This window comes from Hakea prostrata, chromosome 3 (assembly GCF_041222555.1).
Source record: "Hakea prostrata isolate BN-2017 chromosome 3, UWA_Hpros_2, whole genome shotgun sequence".
NCBI classification, from domain to species: domain Eukaryota; kingdom Viridiplantae; phylum Streptophyta; class Magnoliopsida; order Proteales; family Proteaceae; genus Hakea; species Hakea prostrata.
The window spans coordinates 39,285,494-39,300,040 of record NC_142602.1 but is presented as its reverse complement, the minus strand read 5'-3'; the positions used below and the strand labels follow the sequence as shown (position 1 = coordinate 39,300,040).

Sequence of the window (14,547 nt, the reverse complement as noted above, 5' to 3'; positions counted from 1 at the left end):
TCAAAACATCCAAAACAGACCAAATCTGAAGCTGCTATACTCATTGGTCGATTGGATTGGTCTACTGTCTCAGTTGACCAATCAGTCGACCAACAGAGACAGTGGCCTTCAAAATTAGAGTTTTGAGAATAAAGAACCGAATTTGGTGGTTCAAAAGGGTACCAAACAAGGGGTAAACTACAATGGTAGCATCCTAGTATATAGAGGACTTCAAAACACTAATCGAATCAAGTTTTCAAGTTACAAATTAGGAAACAAAAGTTACCATAATTAGATCAATCATAGTTCTTGAAGAATTCATAGTACAAATCATAGACAAGAACAATAGGATGATGGATCATTGATTTTGATAAAGAAATCATGAAAGGCATGCATAGATCTTCAAGAAAATAGATCTAAGACTGAAGAACATGGATCCAAATAAGGAAACAAAACTTACCATAGATGTATCAGTCATGATTCTTGAAGAAAGCATGGTATGATAAAGGAGAAACAACTAGAGATTGATAGATCATGGATCATGTAAAGAAAACACAGCGATTGACTACTAATATGATCAATAAAATAGATATGAGAATATCAGAATTTAAATCAAAGATGAACGAAGACAAGATCATGATATAGATCATGATTCCTTCAAAAGCTTGCAATGACCATGATTAAGATCATTGCTTTAGCCATTAATCCTTAGGAAAATCATGAGAGATAAGTACAGAGATGTTTGCAACAGAGAATGCAGCATCTTCTCTACTGTCTCAACCCAAAAAGGAAAGAAAACAAAGAAGAAGAAGAAGAAGAAGAGAGTGTAGACATACCTTTTTGTGTAAGAACACGAGTTTTGACGAAGATCCTTCAAGATAAACACCAAGAACGCAAGGGAGATGACTTGCAGAGGTCTCTGGTACGTTCCAAACAGTTTGGAGGCAGAAAATGCGAAGTAGACTCGAGATTGGACTTAAATAGAGCAAGCAAGACCTAATTAGCAAAGACAAAACCCATTGGTCGATTGGATTGGTCGACTAGTCCAGTCGACCAATCAGTCGACCAATCAGAACAGCAAGTCTAAAATAGGGAATTGAAGGCTCAGATCAAATCCAAACATCCAGGGGTTTTGCACATACACCAAGTGACTTACCTAATAGGTAGAAATGCCTTCGAACCATGATAGAGAGCACTCCAAGTCCATCAACTAATCCAATCTTCATCAGGATTCAGTTTCCATAAATAGAACATTGTCATCAACACTCATGGATTCCAAGCCGGTCACCAAGTCTTCCATTGGGATGGCCCATAGCTGACTTCTTGCTTTACTTTGGGTTGTCGGACCTACAAACAACAGGGTTTTTCGGGTCAAGGTTAGGGCTGGGTTTCACATTCGAAGACCTGATCAGGAGAAACATGGAAGCATATGTTGATGATATGTTGGTGAAGAGCACTGTAAGTTTGAAACATATAGAAGATTTAGCAGAAGTATTTTCAGTACTCCGGAAATACCAGATGAAGTTAAACTTGGAAAAGTGTGCCTTTGGTGTATCATCGGGCAAGTTCCTAGGTTTCATGGTGTCTCAAAGAGGTATTGAGGCTAATCCAGCCAAAATACAAGCTTTGATAGACATGGAAGCACCCAAGACCGTACGAGATGTGCAATGCCTAACAGGGAGAGTAGCTGTGTTGAACCGGTTCATCTCACAGTCAAGAGAAAAGTGCCTACCTTTCTTTAAAGTAGCCAAAGATTTGAAAGGCAGTAAGGAGGCAAAATGGTCAGAAGAATGTCAGAAGGCATTCGAAGATTTGAAGGAAACACTGGGAAAACTGCCACTTCTATCCCAACCAGAGAAAGGAGAAGTTTTGCAACTATATTTAGCAACATCCCTCTCGGCAGTTAGTGCGGTACTTGTTCGGGAAAAAGACAAGAAACAATGGCCAATCTATTACGTCAGCCACGTATTACTCGACGCGGAAACATGATATTCCCAGATCGAAAAGCAGGCTTTGGCTCTCATGGTAGTGGCCAAAAAACTACGACCATACTTTCAAGCGCATCCAATCGAGGTATTTACTACTTTTCCTCTTAGTAAAGTTCTTCGTAAACTTGATTTATCTGGAAGAATGGTATCATGGTCTATCGAGCTAAGCGAATTTCAAGTCAGTTTTAAGCCTTGAAAGACAATCAAGGCACAAGCATTGGCCGACTTTGTAGTAGAAACTACTGCATCGATAGAGGGGATTATCGAGCCTAGTATTCCAACCATGTGGGAGGTATACATGGATGGCTCGAGCAATAAACAAGGAGCAGGGGTTGGGATTCTTTTGAAAAGCCCAGCAGGTTTTATTATTCGTTATGAGTTAAGGTTCGCATTCGAAGCAAGTAATAATGAGGTGGAGTACGAGGCTCTAATAGCTGGACTTCGCTTGTCAAAAGCATTGGCAATAGTGGAGGTAACTATCTTTAGTGACTCACAGCTTATTGTCAATCAAGTACAAGGGGAGTATGGCATCAAAGAACCCCGACTACAACAATATCAAGAGATTGTGCAAGCATTGCATAAAGAATTCAGGAATCTGAAAGTATGTCAGATCCCAAGAAAAGAAAATATAATGGCAGATGAGCTATCAAGACTAGCTAATGCCAAGGAAGAGAATTTAGACCTTTCGGTCTATATTGAGGAAGTAACATTCCAAGCAATTAGGAGAAGGAGATATCCTATATTGAAGCCAAACAATGCTGGATAGACCTGATCGTGGAATATCTCAGAGATGATAAGCTACCGAAAGATCCAAAGGAAGCAAGGTTAATCAAGGTAAGGGCAACATAGTTTATAATGCAAAATGGAAGGCTGTACCGAAGGTCCTATGCTGGACCCCTCTTGAGATGCTTGGGTCCTGAAGGATCGGAGATAGCTCTAGCAGAGGTTCATGAAGGAATTTGTGGGGCTCATATGGGCGGTCGAACTCTGGCCCACAAAATTTTGCGGCTTGGTTTGTATTGGCCGAAGCTCCAACAAGCTGCAATGGAATATGTTCGTCATTGTAGCAATTGTCAGATCCATGCTAGGGTATCAAAAAGGTCAGCTGAAACCTTGACATCAATTCTAGACCCCATTCCTTTCGCGATGTGGGGAATTGATATCATGGGAAAATTCACCAAAGCTGCCGGCGGAAGAGAATGTCTAATAGTAGCAATTGATTACTTCACCAAGTGGGTAGAAGCTAGTGCTCTGGCGACCATCACTGAAAAAAGGGTGGAGAAGTTTGTGTTAGAGTCCATCATATATCAGTTTAGGATGCCAAAATTTCTCATAACTGATCATGGCACACAATTCGAAAATCCACAATTTGAACAATTTTGCAATACATATCTGATCGAGCATTGTATGTCATCAGTAGCATATCCCCAAAGCAACAACCAAGTGGAGGTTACAAACCAAACACTACTTGATGGGATAAAGAAGAGACTCGAAGTTGATAAAGCTTTATGGGTCGAAGAATTGCACAACGTTCTGTGGGCCTATCGAACTATGGTTCGAACTCCCACAGGAGAAACTCCTTTTAAACTGGCCTACGGGTCTGAAGCATTGGCACCTGTCGAAGTAATGGCTAGAACACAATGGGAAAGAGAGTTTGAGGAAAAAGCAAACAAACAAAGATTGCTAGATAGCCTTGAATTATTAGATGAAGTTCGTGCAAAAGCAATAGCATGAACTTAGCATTATCAAAGAAGGATAGCGTCACATTACAATTCCTGAGTGATGAGTCATCGATACTAAGCGGGAGACTTGGTTTTAAGGAATACCTTAGCTTTAGACCCACGCCACCAGAGGAAATTGGACCCTTCATGGGAAGGCCCATATATGGTAACTAAACCGATCGGTTTAGGAGCATATAAGCTGAAGAACATGACAACAAACAAAGAGTTGGATCGTTCGTGGAATGCTAGACACTTGAAGAAATATTATCCTTAAAGAAGATTATCAGTTTCATTCATGATGTAACAACATTCAACTCAATCAATACAATTCTCAGTTTTCAACACACCATCTTTTGATTGGGGGCAACACACAATACTCAGATCAGATCCAGCGACAAAAACAAGGCATCGGTTTTGATTGGGACCTTCTCAAACTTATTGAATTTCTACAGAAATCCTTAAGTCAAGGCATCGGTTTAAAACTTGAGTGGGTCCTTCTACAAGGCATTGGTTTAAAACCCGAGTGGGACCTTCTACAAGGCATCGGTTTAAAACCCAAGTGGGACCTTCTCAAACTTATTGATTTCTATGGAAATCCTTAAGTCAAGGCATCTGTTTAAAACCCGAGTGGGACCTTCTCAAACTTATTGAATTTCTACGGAAATCCTTAAGTCAAGGCATCGGTTTCAAACCCGAGTGGGACCTTCTACAAGGCATCGGTTTGAAACCCGAGTGGGACCTTCTCAAACTTATTGAATTTCTACGGAAATCCTTAAGTCAAGGCATTGTTCTAAAAACAACTAAGACCTATTACAACAAGAGACTCAGTGATTGACAAAGTTCAAAGATAAAGTTAGTTCTTTACTCCTTTAAACGATCAGAAGGGGTCAACCTTTACATCAAATATACATATGAGATAACAAGTGTTGAGACACAATCCTCGTTCGGTCAAGAAGGAAAATCATCATCGGTGATTGTGAAGAACTCCAAAAACAGGATCGAAGCAGCTTTGTCAGAAGCAACACAGAGTCAAGAGAACAGAGTCGGGAAAACATATGATGACTACTAGCCATGGAGACATAGGTCCTCTCATCATTTGGTTCTCCTCCTCGGTGATTGTGAAGAATTTCGTAAACTCCCACCTACAAAATCCTCCACAATTCCATACTCTTTATCCAGCTTTTTTTGAAGAGGCCTGGCCTTTGGTCAAACCTGCATTCAAGGCAAGCTCTTCATAGCTGAATCCTCTGAGAGGGGACAAAGGAGGAGAGTCATCAAGATAATGCATTATGTCCAGATTTGGAATGGGCAAGTCCACCACGTCCTTAGCCCAAGTAGGAAGAGGAAGTCATAGCTTTTCAAACACCTCGGGATGACAAGTGGTGGGATGGGGAGCCGTGTTGAAATAAGGATTTCTCCTTAATATCGATTCCCATACCTTGTTCTCACCGTCCCGATATGCCTGCAAATTATAAGTGTTCAGTATGTCAACAAAAGGCTTACTCTGCGAACATCAATCGGAAGGGACTCGAGCAGAAGGGTAACAACTTGCCTTTGAGGCGTCGATGCAACTCCAGACCCTTTCACCCCTACTGAAAGCTTCTCAACTTCCCGCTCCAACTTTTGGATTCTCTCCCTAGCACCATCCAAATCCGAACGAAGTTGCTCATTTTCAGAATTCTTCACTCGGGCAACCTCCCAAGCCTTGTCTCCAAGATGAGCAATCTCAGCATCCTTGGCTTTGGATTCTTTCTTAAGCCTAGAAAGATCATTACTCAGTCTACTGAGTCTAAAAGTTGCTTCCACCTGATTGTGGAAATTACCAGCAAGGCTCCTGCAACAATTCAAGAGTTAGTCAAGAGCAGAAAATCTTCAGAATGAAAGGCAATGAAGAGAAACATACATCACCAGGGACTTCACAAAATCCCTATCCGGGACTGTAGAGAAGGCTCTGCTCTCGGCGGGCATCTGAACAAAAGTGCACCATTGAAGTGCCTTGTCAAAATCACCCGTCACCAAGTTAGACCTCCTCAGCGACCAGGAAGGCATGTACACCTCATCATCTAACCGAGGGCGCTTTCTAGAAGCAGCACCCTCGGCCTCATCAAGAACCTCCACAACAGTAAGAGGGTTGGAGGAAGATGCCAAACAAGCACTAGATTCAAGTTTGGGAACCTGAACGTCGACCAAAGGAACCACATCTTCCTTAGAAGACCGAATGGTCTCCATCATGGAAGAAGGTGCCAACAAAGCACCAACAGGGGTTTTGGCGGCGCAAACAGCTACAGAAGGAGTCACATCCTCCTTGGGGGCTGAAGGGTCTCCATCATGGAGGGAGATGCGAGAGAAACACCAGCAGAAGCTGTGGGAATCTAAATTTTGGAAGATTCACCAACAACAATCTCTTCACGCTGAGCAACCCTTGTAGACACTGCAGTAGTCTTCTTGAAAGACTTTGCCCTAACAACATCTAAGTTGATTCTTGGAGGCACTACAAAGGAAATGCAAATACTATCAGTACGAGAGATAAGCCAACAATAAAAAGGAAAAACCCTAGATCTCTGAAGTGCAGACAAAGAGAACTTCGAACTAAGTAAACCCCAAGTATACTACTTTGGAGCTTACTCAAGGAGAAGAGGTTCATGTTAAAACTGAATAACAAAGAAGAAACTCACTTGTTCAAGTTCTGATCGAGTATTGTCAGAGGATAAAAGCACAGAGGCAACTTGTTCAGGTTTTGATCGAGTATCGTCGAGCACCAGAGGCAGCAAAGACAAGAATGACTTCCAGACGGTGAAGGCAAGAATGACTTGCAAATGGAGAAGACAAGAATGAAGCGCACCTGAGGAACTTAAATAGCCTTAGGGAGTGATGTGACGGTTGAAGACCCACACAGATCAAGGGTCAGAAAGGAGGGAACATTTCGAATTTTGAAAAAATGCAAGATCAACGGCCAGGAGGTAATAACATTTCAAATTCGAAACTTAAAGGCCAAGTTCGTCTCAAGTCTCCACATGTACCATTGTGCACTTGATATGAGGAACCAGCCAAATACCAACCGTCGCATCAATACCAAGAAAAGAGAGTATTTCCAATTTCTTGGGAAGGACAATTTGTATGCAAATACGAGGAAACGATTGGGCTTCGTCATAAAGAGGGAGCAGTCGGGAAAGAAATGCATCAAGCGTCATAAAGGGTTCGGTTTGAACCAAATCAGCTCAAATATTGGGATGTATTCCAACGCTCCCGAGCGTATCCCTCTGATGTCCCGAGCGTCATCTTCAACTAAGGTACAAGTTTATCTCCATAAGAGCTTATCTCATTCCTGAACATCATTCTACGTAAGGAAACAGAGAAAATTCTCTAAGTACGCTATGAGAAAGTATTATTAGAACTTTATAGCAATCATTGAAAGAGTTCGAGAAGAAGGAGGCAAATATCTATTTCATTATCAACAAGCCATGGGGGGCCAACCCTTACAAAAAAATATAAAAAACAAGAGATAGCTTCCTATTGTTCTCTAACAAGTTTGGCCGAAGGATCCTTGTTTGAGGCAGGCTTCTGAGGTTCTTCGGGAAGAGGCGGAAAATCATTAAGATACTCCTCGATATTTGGATCCGCCGGAATAGGGTCCTCTTCCTCCCAGACCTAGTCGGGAAAAGGTAGCTTAAGCTTCTCGAAGACTTCTTTATGGCAATCACTCTAGAAGGGAGTCGTGCCAAAAGAAGGGTTCGCCTCAAGGATAGCCTTCCAGACGTCATTTTGCCCCGCCTGGTAAGCTTGAAGGTTGAATGGAGTCATCAGTTCGCTGAAGGGGACATTGTTCAGATACTTTCGAATGTAGTCCCTTCGAAGATCTTGAGAAAGATATTCAGGTTTGCTGGGAATTGCCATCTCCTTCAGACGCTCATTCTCTTTAGCTTGAAACTCGAGTCTGTCAGTACTGTCGGTAGCAAGCATCTTCTGCTTCTTAACCTCAAGCTCAGCAGCAGTAGCATGACTGATTGACAAGTCAAGATCTTTTTTCAAAGAGTTGACCTTGTCATTCTCCTCCTTCAACACTTCGGCTTTTTTCTTCAACCGGTCCACCTCAGAATTGGCCGTCGCCAATTGCTCTTCACAAGCCTGCAACAAGGAGCCGCTACGACCAACTCGGCTTAAAGCCTCCATGTGTTGGTAGAAGCTCAGCACATCATTCCTAAGAAAGCAGACAAATTATCGAAAGTCCCAAGCGGAATTACAAAACAAGTGGCAAAAGACTAAGGAAAATAGTACCTTGTGGAGACACGGACTAGAGAGTCATCGGGAAGGGTCTCAAAGGCTTGGCGATGAGCCGGCATCAAGCCAAGGGTCCACTCGGCAAACTTTTCATGGTTTGTGTGACCCAATCCGACACAACCAACGACCATTGTGGAACAAAGACCTCCTCAGAATCTTTGTTCTTTTTGGATTTCTTCGGAGCAGAAGCATCGGTCGAGTCATGCTTCCTTTTGGTTCGGACTAGGGAAGGAACTTCAACCTCTTCCCCCAACGTTCTCTTTCCTCTTCCCGAAGCCTCAACTATTGGCCTCAAATTTCTTATACCTTATAGGAAGGGTCAGGAAGAGGCATGGAAGCTATTTGACTAGCAGTCAGTGCCCTAGGAGACCATTGCTCTGCAGTCACAATGGCCTTGGCAGCCTTAACCCAAAGGTTCTCTGGGTTCATTCTTGGAGGCACTGCAAAGAAGGACAAAAGTCAGAAAGTTGAATAAGGCTACTCAAGAAAGATGAAACGTAGAAAGCTCACATTGAGCTAGCCCTCAATATTGAAGAATGGGGATGTATTCCATCTCATAACCATGTATCTCTTGATTCCATGGAATTGACTTGATCTTCCCAACAGCTGCTCTATCTGCCTTGGATAGTGAAGGGACCCGGTTGGCCTCAGAATATGAAGTGAACAGTTTCCAGGTGGTTGGGAAGTTAAGGTCTGATTGAGGTGCTCGGCAGAAGAAATACCACTTGCGCCACCCCTTGTGATTGGAAGGACAGGTTCCCCTGGCAAGAATGCTGCCCGACTAGTCAAGCTTAACCTTGTTGCACTTGGAAAGACCAACCCAACCCGGAGAGTGAGAAAGAGACAGAACATGAAAATGTACAAAAAGAGGAAGAGAAGGTGTGATGCCGAGTTCGAAACATAAAAAGCCGACGATGAGACGCCAGCTATTGGGAAGGAGCATGCCAGGACAAATCTCCCAATGATTTAAAATGGCAAAAAACAAAGTATTGAAGAAGGGAAAGTGAACTCCGCTTTCCAGAGTATCTATATACAAGGAAAATTCACCAGGAAGGATCGAATGAACCCTCTCATCAGGAGTGGGAGCTCTAAGATGGTACAAAGAAGGAAATTCGAAGCGTTCGATGGCGAAGGAAGGTTCTCCTCAGTATAAGAGGAAGGAATAGAACCTAGTTCATCAGTGGACCTGATAGGTTGTTTGGACTGCCTAGAAGATTCGGCAGTGCCTTTGGAGTTCTGGATGGTCCAGACTCAGGAAGCGCAGAAGGAGCCTCAACACTTTCTTCTGCTCTTTTCTGTTGGCTAACTTCTTCGAAGTCACGCAAAAGAGCAGTTAAGGTTTTCTTGTCACTATTTGATTGTTCAGGAGGGACAGAAGCAAAGGCCTCATCACCAGAGTCGCCCTTACTGACGCTATGTTTAGAAGGAATTTGAGAAGAAACCCTACCACCTTCCATTACTGTAAAGGTCTAGTTGTGGTTTTTAACAAAAAGAAATCGGAGATAGAAAGTAAAAAAAAATCGAGATAACCTGTAAAGGGTACAAAGGGGGCAGTAAACTTACTGATTCACCAAGGCAGAAAGCTTAAAAGCGAGAAGATTGCTAGAGCGCAAAGAAGACGACAAAGTTTCAAAATTCCAGACAAAGAGAATGAAACATACGAGGACAACGAACCGCTTTTAAGCACTCACACAGATGATCGAGGACTTGTACGATCGAGATGGATTCAGCATCAACGATCGTGATTTGAAGACGTTTCGAAAGTTTGAACTCACAAATCAGAACAGCGTTTTAGAAACCGTCGTTTCGATTTCGTGAGCGATGATGATTTCGGATGCAGAGGAAGCATGGCATCACCCCCACAGAAAGTGAAGACATTCACGAAGCTTGAAGAAAAAGCAATACAGCTGCATTAAATGTGATACGACATTTAATAAGTTGAGGATTATGCAAGCCCTCTTTCAACCGATAAGACAAGTTCAAAACCAAGCGCTCGGAATTGCCCGAACGATTGGTCTGGGGGGCTCGTGATATGGAGAAAATATAATCGAACCGGGTTTGCCCTTGGTTTGACCCTCGACCCCGGTCGGGAAGAAAGAAACCGACTCACTTCTGAGTGGTCCGGGTTCAAAAGATAGCTTGCTGAGGAAGTAAACTAACTCAGTCAACAAGAATGCCCGAATCCGTGATAATTGGAGTGGACGAATTGTCAAGGAGACGGTTAACAACACTTGCGGAAGATACTGATCATGATCATATGGATAACTACCATACAACGATCATATTATCAAATGAATTATCTATTAGCCAAACCATAAACGGATCTATCATTAACGGATCTATTTGTTAAGATCTGACGACTATCCGAAGAAGGCTCAAATACATCCAACGAAGGAGATTCGAAGGTACACACTATATAAGACATCACCTGCCCACAAGGTAAAAAAGAGAGGAGATATATACAATCTGAATCGTATTCTCAATATTCGTATCTTTGCTCTGTACTCAAGCAGAGCCTTTTTATGATTAGTTCATCAACTAACTTAGCCTTCGGAGGTGGACTCCCGACCCCAGCGGTCGGGCCACATCTGACGTTCGTTTTTGCAAGTCATCCATAGGAGATCTAAGGGCTGAGCAGATTTTGGACGCATCAGATTTGTTTTTAATTTTCAAAAACAAGTTTTTAACTACCAAAGTCTCTAACTTTTTCAAAAGACTATCTATTTGTGCTTCCTTATGAACTTGGCTATCAATAAAATATCCCCTACTAGTCCTTTCAAATTATTGGGTTGACTCTCATTCTCTAGTTCTATCTGCTAGGTCTAAAAGAAATTCCCAAGCTTTGGAATCATCAGTGAACGATGTAAATCCTGTGGGGCACATAGATTCCAAAAGTTGTTTTGTTTGATAATCGATACCCTCATAAATTATTTGGCATAAATGCCATAATTCTATACCATGGTGAGGGCATTCTTGGAGAAGGCTTTGGAACCTCTCCATTACCTTAGCAAATGACTCATTGGGTTTCTGACGAAATTGAAGAATATCATTTCTTATTCTATTCGTCTTAGAGAAAGGAAAGAATTTCTTCAAGAATAGGACAGTAAATTGTTCCCATGTGGTAATGCTATCCCTAGGTAAGCTATAAAGCCACTTTTTGGCTTGGTCCTTTAATGCAAATGTAATAAACCGTAGTCTTACAGCATCATCAGTGAGTTGTTGTACCTTCATAAGGACACAAACCTCCTCAAACTCCCTAAGAAACAAATATGCATCTTGATCAGGTAACCCATGAAATTGAGGTAACATAGACAAATAATGGGATTTAAGTTCAAAATTATTACCCCTCACTTCAGGTAAAAGTATACAGGAGGGTTGTGCAAATCGAGTTGGAACTTCAGGTAAAAGTATACAGGAGGGTTGTGCAAATCGAGTTGGATAAAATCTATCTCTAAGACTCTTAGGTGGAGGAGGTGGAGGTAGATCTTCCATGGTCAAGGTAGACACTTGGACAATTCTATTTGTGGAATCACGAGTCCAGACACACATGCACTAACTACCTAATGCAGTTAAAGGCTCTTATGAAAGAATGAGTTTTATTTATTTATTTATAATAAAGTACCTAAAGAAGAAAACAAAATAACAAAAACAAAAGTAAAAGTAGTGAATTTCCTACCACAAAGATTGAACCAATGATTCCATGTAAGGTTGCCGTATACTTGAGCGCTGTATAAGTTTGACAGCAAGGGAATCCGTATAGTCTTCGGAGCCACCTACAATCGAATCCGGGGATTTCTGCAGTAGAGTGGGGAATAGTATACGTTTTTGTTTCTACTCAAGTTAAGAGTAATATCTTTGAATTTTTATTTTTATTATTTTTTAAATCACTTCGATTTACCTAAGAATGAGAAAAACAAAGTGGACTAATATCTCCCTGGCAACGACGCCAAAAACTTGTTTTCGAAAATTAAAAGTAACCGCAAGCGCACGGTATCGTGTAGCTAATGGGTCGATCTCAAGGAGATATGCCACTTTAGAATTATCTTCTTAATGATAATGCGAGAGAGCAATGCTTAAAATTTGTTAATTACTTAATTAAACCAAACGAACGGTCCTAATCCATACATCTAATGCGATCGAATTTAAACGAAAATTAAAGCAAACATAATCAATGCATAATTAATAAAGGCAGAAAAAATGTGAATAATAAATTAATAAAAATAAAAGGGAAGTGATCCGAGTGTCAGCTTTGAATCTAGGGAAGGGGAGTATAAAGTATAAATATAGTGACTTTGACCATGGACCCTTTGCCGTAGCTTACAGTCCACTGATCGGGGGAACGGATATTAAAGAAAAAAAAATAGTGCAAAAAGTAAATAACAAAGCAATAAAAGGAAAAGGAAGCCTTAACCAAAGAGAGGCACGACTGTAGGCATCTCTGATCAAGGATTCAGGGGAAGGGAGAACAATAAATAAATGCTGAAAGTAAATTGCAGAAATAAATAATAGAAAGTAAAAGTAAAAGAAACCTTAATCAAAGAGAGGTACGACTGTAGGCATCTCTGATTAAGGATCTAGGGGAAGGGAGAACAATAAATAAATGTTGAAAGTAAATCCTAAATTAAGAATATGGAGGGGTAAATAGAAGCGGGAATGGAGGGAGGAGAGAAGATTAATGAAGAAGGTTACTTACTTGTGAATTGAACAAACGATTCGAATCTCAACCAACCCTAACAACCAAATATAGATCTAGAATGATCTAAATCTGCAATTGCTAGACTCAGAGAAAAACGAATCTAAAAACTTGAAACTTGAACTTGAAACATGAACTTGAATTGCATTACATAAAAAATTGAACCTAAATATTCAATCTAGAAATTAAAATCTCACAAATGCAAGCAAAGAAAACTAAAGAAAACCTAAATAAACTGAAGAGAGAAGAAAGAATGCTTCTACTAAGCGCTAAAAACACCTTCTCACTTGATGCAGTATGCTGTCCCTTTATAGAGTTTACATGAGATGTGAGGCACGGCTGAATTTGAATAAAAATCAAGGTTCCTATCTGACTCAGCCAATTAGGGTTTTGACGTACTAATCGAACAAACTTAGAGAGATCAGATGCATAATTCCACTGTTGGATTTGAAGATCAAGAAGTCATGAAGCTCTCCTCCAAAAATCAGCTCGATCGGACACCGGATGACCGTTCGATGAAGGGCATGATTGAAACTGGACAGAGACATTCAAAAACGAGATTTTTGCCTCTTCCTTTTCTAAATATAATTATTTTCCCTCTTTTTTCTTTATTTAATCAAATCACAAATAGGAAATAAGATATTGAGGAATGCAAGGACTCTTTTCTCCATTTGGACTCTCTCAATAATATCTCTGTAGATTTGATTGATAATTTATAATCTCAACCATAGATCAAATTTGCCTTTTTTATCTCTTCAATATTTCGGAGTTGGCCCATAATCACACATCTCTAGCCCATCATGCTCCAGATCAGGCCCATTTTCGCATTTGAGAACTTAAATGGACCTCTTGACGTGTAAAATGCATGATTCATGCCCAAAACTCCAAATATTTGCTTAAATATTGAAAGGTCCTCAAATTTGCAAAAACAACATAAAACCCAAAGTAGCTCCACTCTAAGTCTGCAAAATGCATGCTTTATGCCCTAAGATTTCACACATAAATGTGCTCATCAAGATCTGCTTTTTCCTCCATCCTTTCTTTTGGATTTTTTTTCTTTTTTATCTTTTACTTAATAAATATTAGGGGATGTTTCCATCTCAAATGAACTTCATTCCAACCATGAAGAGCACAAGTGATAAATCCCCAACCACTAAAGTATAGTATTTCAGCCCGCTTTGTGTGTGTGCTTCACTGTCCCCCATATGTGTATGGTTCATCTTCCCTAGCCTCTTTAATGGGAAATGGGATGGTCTTTCAGGTTGGGATCCTTTACTTCGGTGCACCTCAAATACTGATTTTGTTTGTGTGCTTTAAAAATGATTTCATTGGGAGATTTCAAGAGCATTGGAAAAAAAAAATTCCATTGGATTGACGATCAAATTTATTATTATTTTTTATTTTTTTGTAAAAGGTAGCTGTGTATTAGAAAGAAAAGAAAAAGTTACAATCTGAAATAAGTCTTCCCTTCAGCGTCATCTTTTATAATACGAGACAACGCTTCAGGTAAAGAATGAGGAGAGAAAGAAATTTTATGTACAGATGGGTAAAGCCCAGCCAAAAAATCTGCTCCAGCATTAAGCTCACGGACAACATGATGAAGCCCATATTGGCATAACCATCTCAATGAGTCTCGGATGTCACAGACATCCTCTGTTGCATACCATGGTATGGTAAACCGACCTAAAATCATCGCAATAGCACTCGATGAATCAGAGCGAATCTGGACTCTCTGGATAGAATGTTCCAAAACTAGTACTAGTCCTCGACGAATGGCCGTGAGCTCCATGCAAAGAACATTTGTTTCCAGACATCTACCAGCAGCAGCGAAGATAACTTCACCCATCTCATTTCTCGCAAGAATCCCATATCCTCCTTGATTCCCCAT

At 40.9% G+C, this 14,547-nt stretch overlaps 1 protein-coding gene and 1 non-coding gene across 2 annotated transcripts; one reads left to right on the top strand and one right to left on the bottom strand.

The window, feature by feature from the left end:
- Positions 1 to 8,266: 8,266 nt before the first annotated feature.
- Positions 8,267 to 14,547, bottom strand: LOC149022208 (uncharacterized). Its single transcript, XM_089147570.1, has 2 exons — positions 14,151 to 14,547; positions 8,267 to 8,406 (listed from the first exon to the last, which is right to left on the bottom strand). The coding sequence occupies exons 1-2, from the start codon at positions 14,545 to 14,547 to the stop codon at positions 8,267 to 8,269; spliced, it is 537 nt and encodes a 178-aa protein (XP_089003696.1).
- Positions 10,920 to 11,026, top strand: LOC149022209 (small nucleolar RNA R71). Its single transcript, XR_016172637.1, has one exon. It is a non-coding gene; the product is annotated as a small nucleolar RNA R71 (small nucleolar RNA).

Coding starts and splice junctions, on each gene's coding strand:
- LOC149022208 (XM_089147570.1), bottom strand. CDS start 14,547: ATGGGGAATCAAGGAGGATATGGGATTCTTGCGAGAAATGAGATGGGT. Junction 8,407..14,150: donor TTTACCTGAAGCGTTGTCTC/GTATTATAAAAG, acceptor CCTTCTTTGCAG/TGCCTCCAAGAATGAACCCA.